The 17,727-nt window shown below is 34.8% G+C and overlaps 1 protein-coding gene across 1 annotated transcript in view; it reads left to right on the forward strand.

The window, feature by feature from the left end:
* The window catches only part of LOC145674172 (condensin-2 complex subunit G2-like), a 165,313-nt gene that overhangs the window by 122,696 nt on the left and 24,890 nt on the right, over positions 1-17,727 (forward strand). Inside the window, exons 16-18 of the mRNA XM_081744004.1 lie at positions 1,421-1,569; positions 8,059-8,243; positions 14,769-14,912. Coding sequence (XP_081600130.1) covers positions 1,421-1,569; positions 8,059-8,243; positions 14,769-14,912 — 478 coding nt within the window. The remainder of the gene's footprint in view (positions 1-1,420; positions 1,570-8,058; positions 8,244-14,768; positions 14,913-17,727) is intronic.

Here is a 17,727-nt window from a genome sequence, read left to right on the forward strand (position 1 = left end):
ACCTATTGTCTAAGTTTGCGGGATGATGTTCCACTGCACTGCGCTAAACTCAGGAGCGGATTAAGAGCGGAGCCAATGAAGCCCAGGATCCGAGGTCCCCCGGATCAGAGGGCCCCCAGAAATCCTTGTTTTTAATACTAATATATAGCAATAAACATATTATGTTATAGGCTTCAGACCCATGTATAGTTTTTTCTCGCTCGTTACGCTTGCGGTATCGCTAAAGTTGTCTTCTTCTTCTAGAGTTTTCAAGGTACGTATTTTGTGAGAGAGTGAGCTATTTGAGAAAATTTATGCGCTGGAACTATTCGTAACATAAGGCCTCCTTGAAATAGTCGGCTCCAGGGCCCCCAAAGCCTTAATCAGCCCCTGGTTAAACTAAGTAACACAACTAAACAAATCATCATAATGATCATAAATACAATACATGTGAAGTATCTATTACGTTAATCGACACATATTTAAACAATTACTTTACTCAAATCTGTTTGTGAATATGATCACAGAAATGAAAAATTAAATTAATTTGGAGTGAATTGATTTATTCATTTTTCACACTCACATCTTAAGCACTGTTTTGACTTTGTTTCAGAAGAAAGTGAAAAAATATCGAATGGCCTTTTAACTTTGCGGATTACCCGAGTGCGCGCACGAAACACTTAAATTCGCGAGATGCTTGTTTCTAAAAAAATCTACTTCTTTCATGATGTTACGCAGATATTGTCCGGCTCAAACTTCCTAATGTTTGAAGGAAGCCAATGACGCGTAAGAGCGATGTTGTCAGATTTCATTTTCTTTCGTGTACAAGTGTAACGTGAAATGTTTCCTTCGTGAAACACAGATGGGAGAACGGAGTAAACGCTTCAAACCAAGAAGGTGAAAGGATAAACTCTGGTTTAGATTGACTTGTATACGAAGAAATAATCTTACAAGAAAATCATGAACCACTGTATTACGTAGAATCATGCTTTTGTCCTCTAATTATTTAGAAACGATTTTTTCTCTTTTAAACATACACTAACATTCTCTTAACAATGATATTTTTAATTGCTAATAATATTTCTCCTAATCATCGAGTATTAGACAACCCCTCTTAGGTTTCAGTGGGTATTGTAAAAGAGAGGGCACACCTTAAACGTCAGGAGGTTTAAGCCAGATAGTAGGTCTAATTATCTGAGGTAGGTTCATAAAAATATAACTCAATTTTGTGTTGGCAACTCTATTAATCTCTTGGCGTTCAGGAGTACTTTAAACGATGTCCTCTTGTAAATATTTGCATCATAGGCAATTTAATTGTTTTGATTTATTAGTTTAAAAATTACAAGGGAGTTTTATGATAAATGGTCTATTCAGTATGTCATGTGTCCTTTGCCAAGGTGTAATAGATAGAGCCTTTTATTTATTTTTTTTTCCCTTTTAGCGAACTTCTACCATACTTGTCCAATGCTCTCGCCTCCAACTGTCTGAAGATCATATGCATTTTAGCAAAAGACATGGTTACAATTAACAAATCAAATTTGAAATTTTGTTGGAAACTTTTATTCATCATAAATAATTTACTGGATTCAGGTATGTTTTATTTTTTATCATTTAAGTGTAAATGAAAGGCGTTTAACCAAACAACATTAACATTAGTACTCATAAGAAAATGTAACGTTATAACCTCTCCATATTTATGTGCAAGTATTTGAAATAGCGCTCTGCCGATACAGGGGAAAATAAGAGACGTAACAAATTTATATTAGGATGCAAATAAATTCAGAAAACAGTATTACTGCATATATAAGGTGCATCTGTAAAGTAATATTAGAACTCTCGTTGGTAGGAAAGTAATATTTTAATGAGTAAATCTGATATTCTAGTTTTCGTTGTCAGCTTCCACTTCCCTCTCACGCTTGCTATGTGGAGTGTATTGTAATCATTAAGATAATATAAAGACCTGCAGATACCCTTCCCTATGTTGCAGTGTTGATTCGAGCGTGCTCTCGGTTGTAGCGTTCGATTCGAGATATCCTCTCCCAAGATGGTGTATTCCACAAGTTTCAGTCAGCATAGAAATAATGGTGGGAATCATACATAAATAATGGTCAGGACCCCCAGTTGGGAGCTCTCTAATTTGTAATACAAAACTATAGACAACGCTGTATGTGAGAAATGCATAAACTTCAAAATAACCTTGCGAAAGGAGCCAATTAGTAAACATTCGATCATTGCACCTTTTAGAAAATACTACATTTACTAATAGTGCACATATAGTGGGCTAGTTATCTACACCTCTGCTGTATATTGTACTACTTGTAAAGTTTTTCTGCGCTGCAGGTGTAAGCGAAGTGGAAGTTAATACGAGTAAAATCTGCGGAAGGTAAACTTGGAACAAGTGCCTAAAAATTACGGTAGATTTTGAACAATACCAAATGCTACAACTCTTTACGTTATCTGTTCTACGCTTTACGACACTAAATCGGAAATTACAATTTTAAAGGTAAATTGTAGCGCCGGTGATTTTTAACTAATAAATTCCGCCAAAACAAATATATATATATATATATATATATATATATATATATATATATATATATATATATATATATACTATATACGAAATATAAATTTTCAATTTGGTAGGACCATCTACTAAAGTGAACCTGAACCCATTTACAAATATACTTTTTTATACAGAATATCGATAAATAACGTGCAACTTGTATGAGAGATAGGCTTATTGTTCCTTTTAACAGTGAGTGAGGATAATTTTATACAGTAATAGCAATCATTAGCAATTTTTAAAGTAGGCAAAGTAGGACTACTTTCTCTACAACAAAACAGCTGCCTTGAAGAGGTGTCACAGAAAACTTGTACGTTTCATAATTTTGACAAGTTTGCAACAACTCAAAAACATATAGTTCAATAAATAAGCAAACTTCATAAAAGTTTGACAATTCTCTAGGTAGTAGTCTTTACGAGCATTTTGACACTGCAAATACAATGCGTTTTTTCACCCAATGTTATAACAAGTACACAACCACGTTATATTATTGATTGTTACAGGGTAAAAGAAGAAAGCAAATGACTTATTTTTGATATACGATAAAATTCCAAAAAAAGTTATTTTCTTTTGTCGTACAATTTTTCTTAGGAGCACAGATGCTCAACAATAAAACAGACATTAATTACTATGTAGTCTTACGTGAAAAACGCCTGTTTATCCTCTTCCAATATGGCAGATCGATTCAATATATGCGAGTTTGATACCATCGAAGATCTCACATCAGGGCATCTCTAGGTCTTTATACGCCGATTGAGAACCCGCTTAATGTAAAAAGCACTCCGTCATAAGCTTTCTCGAGTACAGGGTGAGCGTACAATATATAGCCAGAAACAACTTGTTCTCGTTTATGGAGACATTTTGCTGAACACTTCCAAGACGGTGAAGAGCTCAAGATTGAAGTTGTAATGTGGTTCAAGCAGACTTTGGTAGAATGCTGTGACTGTAAGATACAGAACCTAGTAGTGTAAAATAACTTGCGTTTGGACAATGGTGGCAATTCTGTCAAAAAAAAAAAAAAAAAAAAAAAAAAAGAATATCACTAAATACGTTGTGGTAGAAATTTTGTCAAAAACACATATTTTTGAATGAATAGTAGTCATTGCAACCTTACTTTTCAGTCCCGTCTCTTATTATCATATTTTACTCTGATTGGAATATCAAAATTTCCATCATGTTTAGTAAAGTGATAAGCTATCAGCAATATGTCTGTTTTACAAAAAAGAAAGTATGCAGGGCCTTTTGCTGGGTTTCTCTAATCAAATATTGAAAGTATTGCAGTTTTAGGATACTATTTTAAGTACTGACTCAAAGTTCTAGGTTTTTCTTTAAGGCGAAACAGATAAAACGTACACATTTAAAAAAAGAATGTAAATGGAACATGAATATTTTTGCAACAGATATTTCGAATTCCTACGAGCCACTTTAACTATAACTTGCTTTCGAGGGTTAAAATGCATCAGCAATCTTGAGGTGAATAATTAAGGATTAATCTTCTATTTGATAATAAAACACATGAATGTTAGTTTAGAAGAGAATAAATCCTTTGAAATTTATCTAATTATCTAATTACAATTGGAAAAATTTCTGACAGATTCATTAACGTCAATGATAGAGTCAAGCCTTAAAACTTTAATAATTTGAACGAAGGAGTGACACATTTTTTAATCATATAATGACTTCCTCCCATTTTATTCAAAATACGAATTTATAAAAGAACATTATGTTTTAAGTTCTTGAATATGTTGTTGCTCCTATCTGGCTCTGTGTATTCATTTAAGCTCTCCACATACCCTTGTTCTTCCACGTACTTTGGAGACTTACACCAGTCATGACTGTCCCTTGAATCTATGTAAATCTCATCTTCGTTTATATTTTTCGTTCATATGATATCCGTTTATCTTCATTAGTAAAAGTGGAACTTATTTTTTCTGGTCTATAGCTTTGAAATTAAGGCTACCCTTGTTGTATTTAATACAATCGAAGGCAAATCCGATTGTGGTTACAATTGCGGGTGCCATTGCGAAAACTAAGTGTTAACTACCTACATTGTATTCGAAAATTGGTAGATGCTCTGCATTAGCGTGTCTGTTTTGAGAGAACAATATGAAAAGCATACTATCACTTATCATTTAACTAGATAGAAGTTATTCTTATTTTCTGTCATACTGTTGTAGTGCATCTAAACAAATTTCATTTTCCTGGTGATTCAGGTATTTATGTTAAGATTGTGCGAGATTGCGTTTCATCTTAAAACTTACAAAGATGTCAATGTTCCCTTCATTCTTATTACTTTACTTTATGTTTCCGGAAAACTGTTAAAGTTAACATAATATAATCTTTTTGGGGGGATATTTTTAGTTTTTAGGAGGTCTCAAGGGGCGATGAAGAAATTCCCAGTGTTATTTAAATGGCTCTTTTTTGGACCTATAATCTCATATCTTAGGTACTTGGAACTGGAATAAAAATTTAAAATTTGTTATGCTTGTTTTTATATGCAATTGTTTATAGATATGTTTCTTAATATAGCATAGCTAGTTGCTCATAACTGAAAACGTCTTCGGTTGTGTTAGAAAATGCCATAGAATCGAAGTAGACAAAGGACGATGGTATTAAGAAAATTTAGTACTCTCTGTCACAAATAGTAGTCTTTTCGTGATAATGCCTAAGGATGTTCAGGTGATTGAGAAACCCGACAGGTTTTGCACTCTTCTTACAGTTCTCACATCTGATATTTCTATTATGTCGGTAAAGAAGGTGCACATTTCGCACGCCCGAGTTATTTATTTTAGCTAATAAACCACCATATAATCCTTGTGGCCTATTCTGCTAAGTATTTGGACATAAACAATGTATATCGTACTTGGAATATGGTGGGAAGGCGCCTAGCTGGCGCTAGCCTAAAGTGACCGCCAATCAGACATTCAGTATCTGTTCGAAAGACTACTTCCCGAAGACTTATTTATATGAGAGCTCAATATACTTAAAGGTTTTATTAGCATGACTACTATGTGTTTTAGACCACCACTTGTAACATGGTCGAAATGTTTCACAAGAGCGACGTCGAAATCCCTGCCACCAACTGTATAATAAATTTCTGTATCAATTACGAGATTCCAAAAACCGCGCCGGTTTCGGATCGTCTGGCAAATTTTTCTTTCTCCGTTGCCGACATTGTTTATTTTTGTTGTTGCTCTACCCACAAATATTCCGACTGTCGCCTTAGTTTGAATTTCTCGCATTTCGCCAGTCTGTGTCTAGCCACGGAGCAGATTACTATACCGCAACGTGTGCTAACTGTAAAAGCTTTTAATCAGAACGGAGGATGTTATGCAGAAACTGTTAGGCGAGTTCGCTCCTTCCAAGGCGAAATGAGGCACCGAATGAATCAACAGTTCGTAGACTTATGAAAAAGTTAATTGAAACAGGTTCAACAGTGAACATTAAAGGTCCTGGACGTCGTCGTAGTGGTCGTTCCGAGGAAAGCGTTGCGGTGGTTCGTGACAATGTGGCTGTTTGCCCAAATTAATCGGATAGAGTTAATGCATGCCTATGTAGTAGACGAGATAGTCCGAAGTCATTCACCATACCTGAAACAGAAATGTGTGATGAACATGTTTATGGAGTTTGTTAGTGTGTTTTGAAAAACTAAAGTTCATAATTTGATGTAACAAAACCGGTGCGTTTTTTGAACAACCAAAAGTTTTCAAAATAGTTTTATTTATGTAAGTTATTTCATGGAATAACACACGTGGCCCCAAAGTAGAACACATAATATAGACAAGTCGCAAATAAAATGTTAAGTATCGCTGGATGAATGTTCGGAACATTATGAAATATATTATAGTGTAAACAATATAAACTTTTTCTGTGCATACATTTAATGAGAGAATTTCTCGTCAACGTTCCAGTGCCACGAGGACTATATATATTGGTAGTTCATTGAACATTATTCAGCATTTTGTCTTGACATCACATTTGTTAATATCGCTTTAAGGACACCTAACTATTTCGGGAACTCGTTCATAGCATAAATAAACAAATGGTTTCAATTAATCAACCTTATTTAATAAGATTCTCTGCGCATTCTTTTAACAATACTGCCATTACAAATGAACCAATATAAGAAGTTTCCCTCTGAAATTTCTGAAAACTGAACTCAAAATATTCTGTATGACCATGTTGATTTCAAAGAGTAAACAAAAGGAGACTTGTAAGTGGAGGTGCCATCTTGGCTAGCGATTGTGGTATTAAAATTCAATTCGTATTCAAGCTTTTGCTATGAAATTCTCTACTAAGCCAAATTTGCAATAAGGAAACAAAATATAACGCAACTGGAACAGAAGTTCGTGGTTTCTTAACCAAAGAAAACCAAATAAATATGTATCGTGCTCAAAGTTTCTGATGGTAAAAATCGTGTTGAGGTTCACAATGCGAATCGTGAGTCATGGCGCTAATCTTTGAAGGATTGTTATTATTTATTTGTTTTCCTTCTAAACAATGGCTTCGCAGAACTTACCAATACACATATAAACATAAAAATAAACACATATGTTGCCTCGTTAATACATTTATTGTTATTAAACTTGCTGAAGCTATTGGCTTTGAAGACTATTTCTTTATTAAATCCCGTTGGTCCTTGCTCATCTTATTATTTTTAAATGCAGCATACATAATTGTGACCATCAGATTAATGAAGACAAAAGAATAACTAAAGTCAATGATTGTGATAAATTAGTGAAATTATAATTTGAGAGGACAAGGGAGAACCTCGAGAGTAACTACAGATACAATGTTATAGACCACAAACTGACATGATTTGAGGTTGAATGAGGAGCCCTCTTCTCATTTTTAGTTGTGTATATACATATATCTTACATTTTCTGCGGTTTTAGAAATAATGTTCATAACAATTTGCATTCATGTACGCTCAATATATAGTGTTTTAGAAATGTAAGACCATGATCGCTTACCTTAAGTTGAAAAGCTTTTGAATTAATTATAATTTTCGAACGCAGGTAAAATATAAATAATGAATGAAATTTATTTCTCTAAGCCTTTTGTATGAATAACATTTTCATGAAACGGTAAATTTATTGGTATCCATTTAAAGCTTCTAACAAATGCTTTGCGTTACAAATCACGTTTTTGTCCAAATTTAACTTTCTAGTATAACTGCAAACAGTGGCGTATTTACGATTTTGTTTCGGGAGTGGCTTTGTTAACTTTCGGGGGGGGGGGCTTTGCCTGATATTTCATATACTTTAATATAGTAAGAATTCGGGGGGCTTAATCCCGGAAGCCCCCCTAAATACGCCACTGACTGCAGGCATTAACACAAGAACTTACGATGAGAGGTCTCTGTCATACTATTTACTTCTTCAGAGTACAAAACTAAATTTCTTGCTCCGTATAATTTACTTTTGTCCATCTCAATCAGAACTTTTCAACTTTAGTATGAAATATTATATAGTAATTTGCACCAAAATAATACTGCTTATGTTTCTTCTTAGAATCAGTGACTGAGTTCCTTTTCCCTATCCTGAAGGCGATCTCTGAGCTGTGTGATCTTTCTGAAGTGGATGCAATCCAGAGGAATGGGTTTGGAATTCATAATGTCCTTGTAATTCCTCTTGTGAGCAACTTGCTTACTATGATTAACAAAGTAATAACATTTTTCAGAGATTTCACAATACTGGTAAGTGTGAAATAGCTATTATGTAAAAACATTTGCTTTGTGACCAAATATTCAAATATTTAATTTGTTATATACAACATATTTATTTATTAAGCAAAAACGATACACTAAAACCATTTAGCATGCAATAAAACATAAAGTTAAAATCTAATAAAAGGCAAACCATGTCCAGCAGCCATTGCCCACTATGAAACAACAAAACTTTGCATTTATTCGTTTGTTGGGTTCATTTTCACCTTTACAGAGCGTTAGACTTAAATTTGACAGTTGCTGGTGAGAAGTGACAAGGAATGCATAAGTAGAAACAAAATGTGTTGCAAACATGGAACATTGACATAAATACTACAACAATGAAAAGAGAAATAACTAAAAAAAAAGACCTCATCATCCATACCTGTCTCGAGGCGACTCCAGAATCTGGCATATGAGACACACATAAACTCAAGATGGAGAGTCTCAAAGGCTTCATTCAGATCATAGGGCTGTAATCAGAAGAGTTAGGGCTACACGTTTGAGCTGGTGAAAGCGCGAAAATCTTGTATAACAACCACTTGTGACTATTCCTAGCGATACGTCATGGTGATAAATCTTGCTGTCACAAGTAGATTATTCCCTCTTTATCTAAAGCTTGGCCATGGTTTTATATCGAGTTTTACACTGAAGCACACGCAGTATGGGGATTCGCTTAATGTGTGAATAACTGATCATAAATTGCTACTTTAAACATATTTTATTTAGTTATTTTCGCTACAGATGTATTGAAGTGTTTACTTCTTAGGAACACCAAAACGTTTCTTAATTTCTATTGTAAGTATTCAAAAAACCTTCTTATCTGAAGTTGTTGAAATTGTAACAACTTTATAGAGATATTTAAACAGAATCACACTTGCTGACAAGGTATGCCCGAAGTTTGCAAGTTTCGCAATATTTCTCAATCTTCGTATTTATTCTAATCTCAAAGTGCGTAGCAGGTATGCGCTCGATTGGCACACTTCTGCTAAATAGAAACAGAAATTATAGGCATGTATTTTTACCAGATCAGTTTTCCTTAAATCTCGCTTACGCGCAAACTTATCGTGAACACTACGTGTCTTGGTATTTGTGTAATCGACATTTGTTTATTTATTTCTATTTTTTTTTTATTTTTTGTACGATTTGATCTGTAAAAATGCTTGCCAACACTCAATTTATCCTTCAAATTTTAATTTCTCTTACTGGTCAAGGGAGCTTCGTTACAATGGCTTTGCCTTTATATGTTCTTATATCTTTCTTTGTTGAAATTAAGGATTGATATCAGAGAATAGTTTTGTCTTTACTAAATAAAATGGATCTTGTAGAATACTGACATCATCCTCCTTTTCTGAATTCAAGTTTTCTTCTGAGTCACTCCCTTCATCTACGTTGGCAACAGTTACACGTACATCCACATCACTACACACAGAATCCACATTATCTTCGCGATCTGACATAGGAAACGAAGATAGGGATTTTTCAACAATATCTTCACCTTCAATTTCTTCATTGAAACAATTGAAAAATACGACTTTATTCTTGCTCATACTCCATTTTGGTCATAATTATATCTATGAGAAGTGTAGTACGATCATAGAGAATACTTCTTTCCTTTATTTTTAATACAGTGAAATATTACACACAGTCAATTCGGGTACCTTGTCTATTCTGTATAACTGAATATACAAAGGCTATAGGTGAATAATAATTTCTAGACCCTAAACATATCGAAAAGACTAAAATTCTTGATTATAATATAGAAATGGAATTTGTAGATTTTCAAACTTCAACTTGATCTTTTTCGTTACCCTGAAACTCGTACTATGTTATTTCTCTGCAATATTGATAAAACTGTACAAAAGTGAACAATTCAATCCAATAACGTTAACATATTACGTTTATTAGAGGTAATTTATATCCGTTTCACCTGAATCACTTTTTTTTTTTTTTTTTGAAAGTGATGGATCTTCGTTAGTTTACCCGAGTAAAAATCTATCTAGTTCTACTATGCATTATGTGTTCAGTTTTTATGATAGTTTAAAAAATAGAACATTTGTTTATGATATACCTTGGAAGGTGAGTTGTATAATTTCCATTGGCCATGATTTGACTTACTAGGGTTACAAGATTTGAAGCTGAGATTCAGCATCTATCTATCTATCTATCTATCTATCTATCTATCTATCTATCTATCTATCTATCTATCTATCTATCTATCTATCTATCTATCTATGTATCTATCTATCTCTCTCTCTCTCTCTCTCTCTCTATATATATATATATATATATATATATATATATATATAGAGGAGGGTTACCAAAGAGTACGCACGCCCTAAGAGCGCGCAGTGCCAATTACGCTGAAGTGGTAACACACAGAATTGTTATTGCTACGCTGTTTGATGCGTCTTTGTGTGAGAGTTGATACGAAGAAAAGGGAAGTTAACGGATCGCTGCAAACAGAAAATACAGCTAAAAATAACTTTTTTGAATTCTTGATGTAATATTTTAATACTCTTAGTTAAGAAATTATTCTGATATAGCAGCTAACTACAGTACTCTTGTTGCATGGTAGGAAACATGAATGCAGATAGAATTGTTTACCATGGCTTTGTTTCGGGGGTCTTGCATATGCAGCCGCGTGGATGAATTTTACTCGAGTTGACTGCTGTTTCCCAAAGAGTGCGCGTTAGTGAGTTACCAAAGAACGCGCACGTACTCTTTGGGAGAATTTCTTTGATAGCGTGTGTGGGTAGCGGCATTCATATTACAGACTATGGTTATTCTCATCAGTTACTCTCGGAGTGTAATATGATGTTTGAATGGATTGTAGAATTATTTGTAATTGTTTGTCTTCGATTCAAGCACCAACTGTAAATCACATATAAGAAGTATTTTAAATTCACAAAATTTCTTAAATTACAATGATGATGTGGTGTTCTGCCCGAAGGTAGGCCTTTGGTCCATGGTAGTTTGCCATTGCCTTTCATGGTATGATGATGTCGTCCTAAGTAGTGAGAAAATGATCAAAATAAAGATTCTGGAAGTGTTCTGGAGGAAAATTCTGAGTAAAATATGGCTTCGATTACGATTGTAATGAAACCACAATCTAAGAATTAAAAAAGACATACACTAAAGGTGTTGTTCAGGATTTTTTTCCAGTTGGTGGAATAATGTAATGAAACCACGAACTAAGAATTTAAAAAATCATCATTAATTTTACTCACAAAAATCATAATTTGTGGGTGAAACTAAACGAAGATTTTCTCTAATGTTTTAAATTTCGTGTACGTTCATAATAAATTTTTTAAAACCACATGGAAGTGTAATGAAGAAATTGTTGGAAGCAAAATAGTTTAGAATTGCCTGTATGCGAACAATTGGAAGCAAACCTTAGGATAAATTAAAGTTTACTAAGGGGTTTAGGTTTCAAGTATGATAGGTGTTGAGTGCGCCCTCTTAGGGACCGCAAAACGCACTCTTTGGGACACTGGTCCTTAAGAGTACGCATTTGAGTTTTTTAACTTTTTAACGTATATCTCCATTTCTACATCTAGTAGTAAACTTTTCTATTTCTTACAATGTAGCCTAAACTTCAATTAAAATTTTGTACAATTTATATAATTTTTGCTTCATTACTTTTAGAGCTATTTGAAAATGAATATTAAGTGCGTGCTCTTTGGTAACCTTCCTCTATATATATCGGTTGTTCTAAAAATGACGCCCACGGACCACAGAGCATTATTCTATAAGTCAAAATAAAGCAAATATATATATATATATATATATATATATATATATATATATATATATATATATATATATATATATATATATATATATATATATACCTTTTGAGTACTCGTCTGGAGGCGCAAATTGCACTATGTGACAACGTCGCAACATAAAGAACCATAGATTAGATCTGTCAATCTATCAAATAATTATATCAATTCTTTACAGATGGCAGCTAAAGTTGATATTAATTAACACCAGGATCACCTACTAGTGTAGCAATCGATTCAACTGCTTGTTGTATTCGTAGAATGCTAATGGCTCCAAGTTACTCTGCGACGTTGCCACATTGTGGAATTCCGAATATATGTCAAAAGGAGATGGTTTCACAGTTCACATCGAGCAAGTTCTTTGAAGTCGAGAAGTCACTGTATAATATAAAACCAATAGAATTCATTATTAAAATATCAATTTAAAATGCATGCTAAAGAAAGATAATTGATAGAAATAAAAGCAAATACGTCGTCACATTGTATCGGGTGGTGGAATTCGTAATTTGGAATGAAATGAAATATTTCACTTTAACGTCCCAAGATTATTCTTTTTAGGCTAAGGGAGATGATGATTAAGGAAAGTGAATTCTAATGGTAAAATTGATGAAATGAGAAAGTGGGAGGAAACGAAAATCTTTGAAATCTTTGAGTTTTACGTCCCACGGTTATGCCGGTTAGGCTAAAGGAGACGGGGATTATGAGAAATGAATGAAAATGGTGGAATGAAGAAAGTGGGAGGAAACGGGATAACCCCGAGAAATCCCACACACACGGTGTTTGTATGTGGGAGGAAACGAGAGTACCCAGAGAAAACTCACGGACACGATGTTGTCCACCTCAAACTTACTTAGCTCGAGACCGAACGAGGAACCCCACGCACCAGAAATAAGCGTTCTAGCACTGAACGACTGTCCCCGCGCTATTCGTAATTTGATCTCATGTCTATAGAGATAACTTTAGTAATTTAGAGAGCAAGTAGGGCTTAAATGTGATAATCGATTTATAAGTTCAAATGTTGGCTTATATTATATTGAAACATATTAATGACCGTACAAAGGACATTATAATTGGTCCAGTAAACAGTTGTATATGTTGACACAAATACCTGTGCAGAAAGTGCAGGGATGGATAGCTCATCTGGAGGCCCGTGGCTAGAAAAAATATGCGGTCCTTTCTGACTTCACCTAATACATTTCTGTGAGTGTACAGTAGGAAAATTAAGGGAATATATTTCATATTGTGGTCATATTTTATTTTATGATGATGATTGTACCTTCATGATTCTTTTCAGGTAGTCAGTCGATAATTTGATCAGTGTAGAGGGCCCTGTCCACCTGGTGGCCCGGGGCTATAACCAGCCTAAGCTCGCCCTTAATCCGGCCCTGAGAAAGTGACCCAGATAGCAAAAATGACTTGCAACAAACTTGCAGCAGATTTCCAATTTAAGTCTGGCAAACTTGCATCAGACTTGTGATGCAAATCTTCAAGTTTGATGCAAGTTTAATGCAAACTTCCTAGTTGACGCTCTTCGAACTTAGCACGCCTGCAGTGCAAGTGTTTGGTAAGTTTGCAAAGCAAGTTTCTTCAAATGGTTTACCTACACAGCAAACCTACTGCAAGTTTCCACTTGCACTGCAAGTGCACAGCAAGTTGGCAGCAAGTTAGTGCAGGTTTGACGCAAGTCTCTGCAAGCATATCACTTGCACTACAAGTGCACAACACGTTGGCAGCAAGTTTGTGTAGGTTGAAAGCAAGTCTCTGCAAGGATACCACTTGCACTGCAAGTCTACAGTGAATTTGTAGTAAGTCTTCTGCAAGTATATGTTTGCATTGCAAGTCTACAGCAAGTCTTCAGCAAGTGAGTGTAGTAAGTCTTCTGCAGGTATATACTTGTATTGCAAGTCTGCTGCAAGTGTCCTGATTGTACACTTCATAGTAACAACTGAAAATAAACAGTAGGAATTACGAATTATGTCAGATAATTGAGATGTTTCTTTTAGTTTGTTTTTACGCATATAAAGACATATTCTGCTGTAGAAATTGATAGATTTTGTATGCCTTTTACAAACCGAACATTTATTGTATACGAACATAAACACAATATATTTTTCTCAACGACTTTGTCAAACAATACACATTTAAAATATAAATTATCTCTACATACTGGATACGTACGTAATTATCTTAATTATCCACTTGTTTTAATGCTTCACACACTTCGCACCTACTACAAATGCCGGCCTGGCGGGGAGATTTCTAAGATTAGACTTTTGTGCCATCTGTTGATAGAAACTAGAGCTGACACACTTGCTACAAAGTTGCAGCAAGCCTCCGAGGTAAGTAAAATCTAGCAAGTGAAAATCAAATTACCACATTTGCGGGTAACTCTGTCAGAAAGCCTGCAGCAGGTGTACAGTGCACGGAAAGTGTAGCAAGCTAAAATCAAATATAGTGAAAGACTTACTGCAAACCAACATGCTATTAGGGGAATAACAAACCATACTGTTCTGTCTTTCACCCGTTAAAAAGCATGGAAGAGAACATAGAAATGTAATATTGACTTTGATTGTTCAGCAAAATATTACGTTATTTACTTCAAACAATAGATAAATTTCTTTCGTCACAGTTTGGGCTTTATGAGATGACAATACAATATCGCTGTTTGTTTCCCCGTTCTCATATATCTTTCACAAGTTGTGTGTATTTCTTTGATTTTTACTTACAGGAATACATGCGTATCAACGAATGCTTCAGGAATGTCGTAAATTCTTTCAAGAGGACGTTTGGCGACAACTCATTAGAAACAAGAAACTTAATCTACATCTTCCTTGAATTTGTAATTTCTATTATAGCAAAAGAAATAGAACAGGTAACCTTATACACTGTCAGTTTGTATGTTATAGCTCAGATAAGGTTAAACTCTTTAAGTTGAACACCTATTTTATTTTTGCAAATTATTCAATATGTTGTATTGTTTTTGCTTCCATGATGTATAAACAATGACAAGACGTTACCCACGGAATTTCGTGGGTCACAAGCCCCCTTAGAAGTCTTTAAATTAGTTAAGACGGCATTTTAAGAAATTTAAAAGCTTAAGCAATGTGTTTGTCACTCAATAGCACTTTTTAAAAAAATATTTTATGCCTTAAAACTAGGTTTCCTCCTTTAAAAATACAAGCAAATATGTAAATAAACAAAGTGTAAGGTTGAATATTGCCCGAGATAAATATGAGTCATAATTTCTTCTACATGTTAATTATATTGTGGAAATCTCATTTTTCACCTCCGATTTTGTGAAAGTTTAGACTTAGTTACATTCGTAATTTCCATATATTTTTTTTAAATTGCCACTGATGTACAGTTTGCTGCTAAAGAAAATAGCATCTTTTGTCCATAATTTATGATCCATATTTCTTTAGTCTGGATGTTTAATTTTCTTCAACAGGCCAGAGTCCTAAAAGTTATACAGAAGGGACATTTGCTGATGGAATTTCACTAATTGAAATTCAAGTTTCATGAGTGACTAAATAAAAATTTTGACTCCTAGAGAAATTTTGAAGATTTTAGAACATATAAAGGAAACCAAGACAGTTCTGTCCCTGTCTCTGATGGTCTGTGTTCAATTGGCCGTCACACCAAGAGTTGAATGTAAATTGAGATAAGGTGAAAGTCAGTTGTTGGTATGAGTATGTCCAACATACTACCGGGTTGTGGCAGTTCAGTTACACCGTAAACTTGCGTAAGGGCAGAGTGAACATGGGACCTCCACAGAGCGTCATAAGGGCGTGTATGCTCTACGAGTTCAAATTGTGATCAAACACCACTGCAGCGGGGCGGAAGATACGCCAGGCCTTTGTTGAAGGTGTCGTGACTACACGAACAGTGCTGCGGTCGATTAGAAAGTTTAAAGACATTGGCGAAACACTCGGAGACGCATCATGTGCCGGAAGACCAACACATGTACAAAATTAAGATCCTCAGGCAGCAATTGAGACGGATAGTGGCCAGACATGTGAGGAACTGGGACTACGATTCAGTGTGAGTGGAGAAACCATTCGGCAGCACCTCTATCAACTTGGGAAGCACTACTACCCACCCAACCAGCTACATTCTAGGAACGTGCCATTTAAGTTCCATATGTATCGTTTACGTACCTGGTACTTGAGAAATGTACATTTCATATGCATAGCATGTGTCGCTAGGTACGTGCCTTTCGAGGAATTTCTGACACTTGAAAGGTACTTTTACATGCTTCACTGGAATGTGAGGAATGTGAATGGCACATACCCCATGTACCATGGCATGTTGTGCGTAAGTTGCTTCGTATTGCGACTAGGGTTGCCAATTTAGCCACTTTGTGACTAGATCTGGCCATTTTGAGAACGTCGTTAGTCACATTATTTCAAAAGAGCCAATAGTGGCTTTTTTAGCCATATGCTTTTCACTTCTATAGCCACTTTCTGAGTTTAGCCACATTTTAATATATTCTGTGTGTCATTTTGCAATTTTTTGACTTTTGATGCGTTCTCTAGGTTGTAACATTCTAAACCCCACTGTCAGAATTGTCCTCATAAAATTAGCATTGATGGTTATATTGTGACGTTACACAGCAGAGAATTAGTTCAAAACCTGTACGTTAAAACTAGACGTTAAATAAAGTTTTCGGGAAGACGTAAGTTTAAGTATAAACTAACTCCTTAAAGAAATTCAGCCTGATAATATAGACATCCTTCAGGAAATGTCGCTTTTCAGTGGCAATAAGCCTGAAACCGGTGAAACATCTTTTACTGATTTAGCTTCTTCTTTCACCTTCTGTGGAATTTGAAGATAATATCGACAAAATTGAAAATCAGTGGCGATTATAAATCTTCAATTGAAGAATTTTTGCAAGAAACTAGCTGAACCTGCGCTCTCTACACAGCGCATTATTCGCATATGAGCATAAATCGCCTTATCATTCCTTACAACATCTGTACATGTCTCTTTACAGACACAAGTTAAAGACGTATTGATTAGAAAATAGCCAAGGGGTATCATAAAGGGAAGATTTTTCGGTTATTTTTCTGAATATCTCGCACCGTTTGCAAGATTTGAGCCTACTTCCGGTTGGAGTTTCTAATTCATGTATGACCAGTGTTTTCTTTCTTCTTGCATGCAGTATGTAATAAGCAAATACATTACATACAAAATTAATATAATGTCAGTTATATATGGTGTTCATTGGGCAAAACACTCCCAAAAAAGGTTCATCTTAGACTGGAGAAATGGTTATCCTTCCTTTTCCATTATTATTTGGCTAGGAAACAAATGCCGGAGACATATACAACCCCTATATACAACAGTGTGGTGTTGGAATGTATAATGCTTGGGATGTGATGCTTTAATTTTTTTTTTTTAATTTCAACACTTCCAATGTACCCGTAAAAATGTAATAAAGAAATAGTGCCCATGTTTTTTAAATATTCAATTAGAGCTGGACAATCTACATGAAATTTGCAATCGATCAGTGAAAACGTCATCTTTCTAGAGCCTGTAGTTTCTGAGATCTCATTGTCGAAAGGATGGGCCGCCAACATATGTGCGTATTATAAAAGAGCTCCAAAGATTGCAGCACAATGCATTTGCATTTATTTCGGAGGAGACTTACTAAAGGCAAAGGCCTTTGAACAATAATTTAAAAGGAT

The sequence above is a fragment of the Thermobia domestica genome, chromosome 17 (genome assembly GCF_964235325.1).
Source record: "Thermobia domestica chromosome 17, izTheDome1.hap1.1, whole genome shotgun sequence".
NCBI classification, from domain to species: domain Eukaryota; kingdom Metazoa; phylum Arthropoda; class Insecta; order Zygentoma; family Lepismatidae; genus Thermobia; species Thermobia domestica.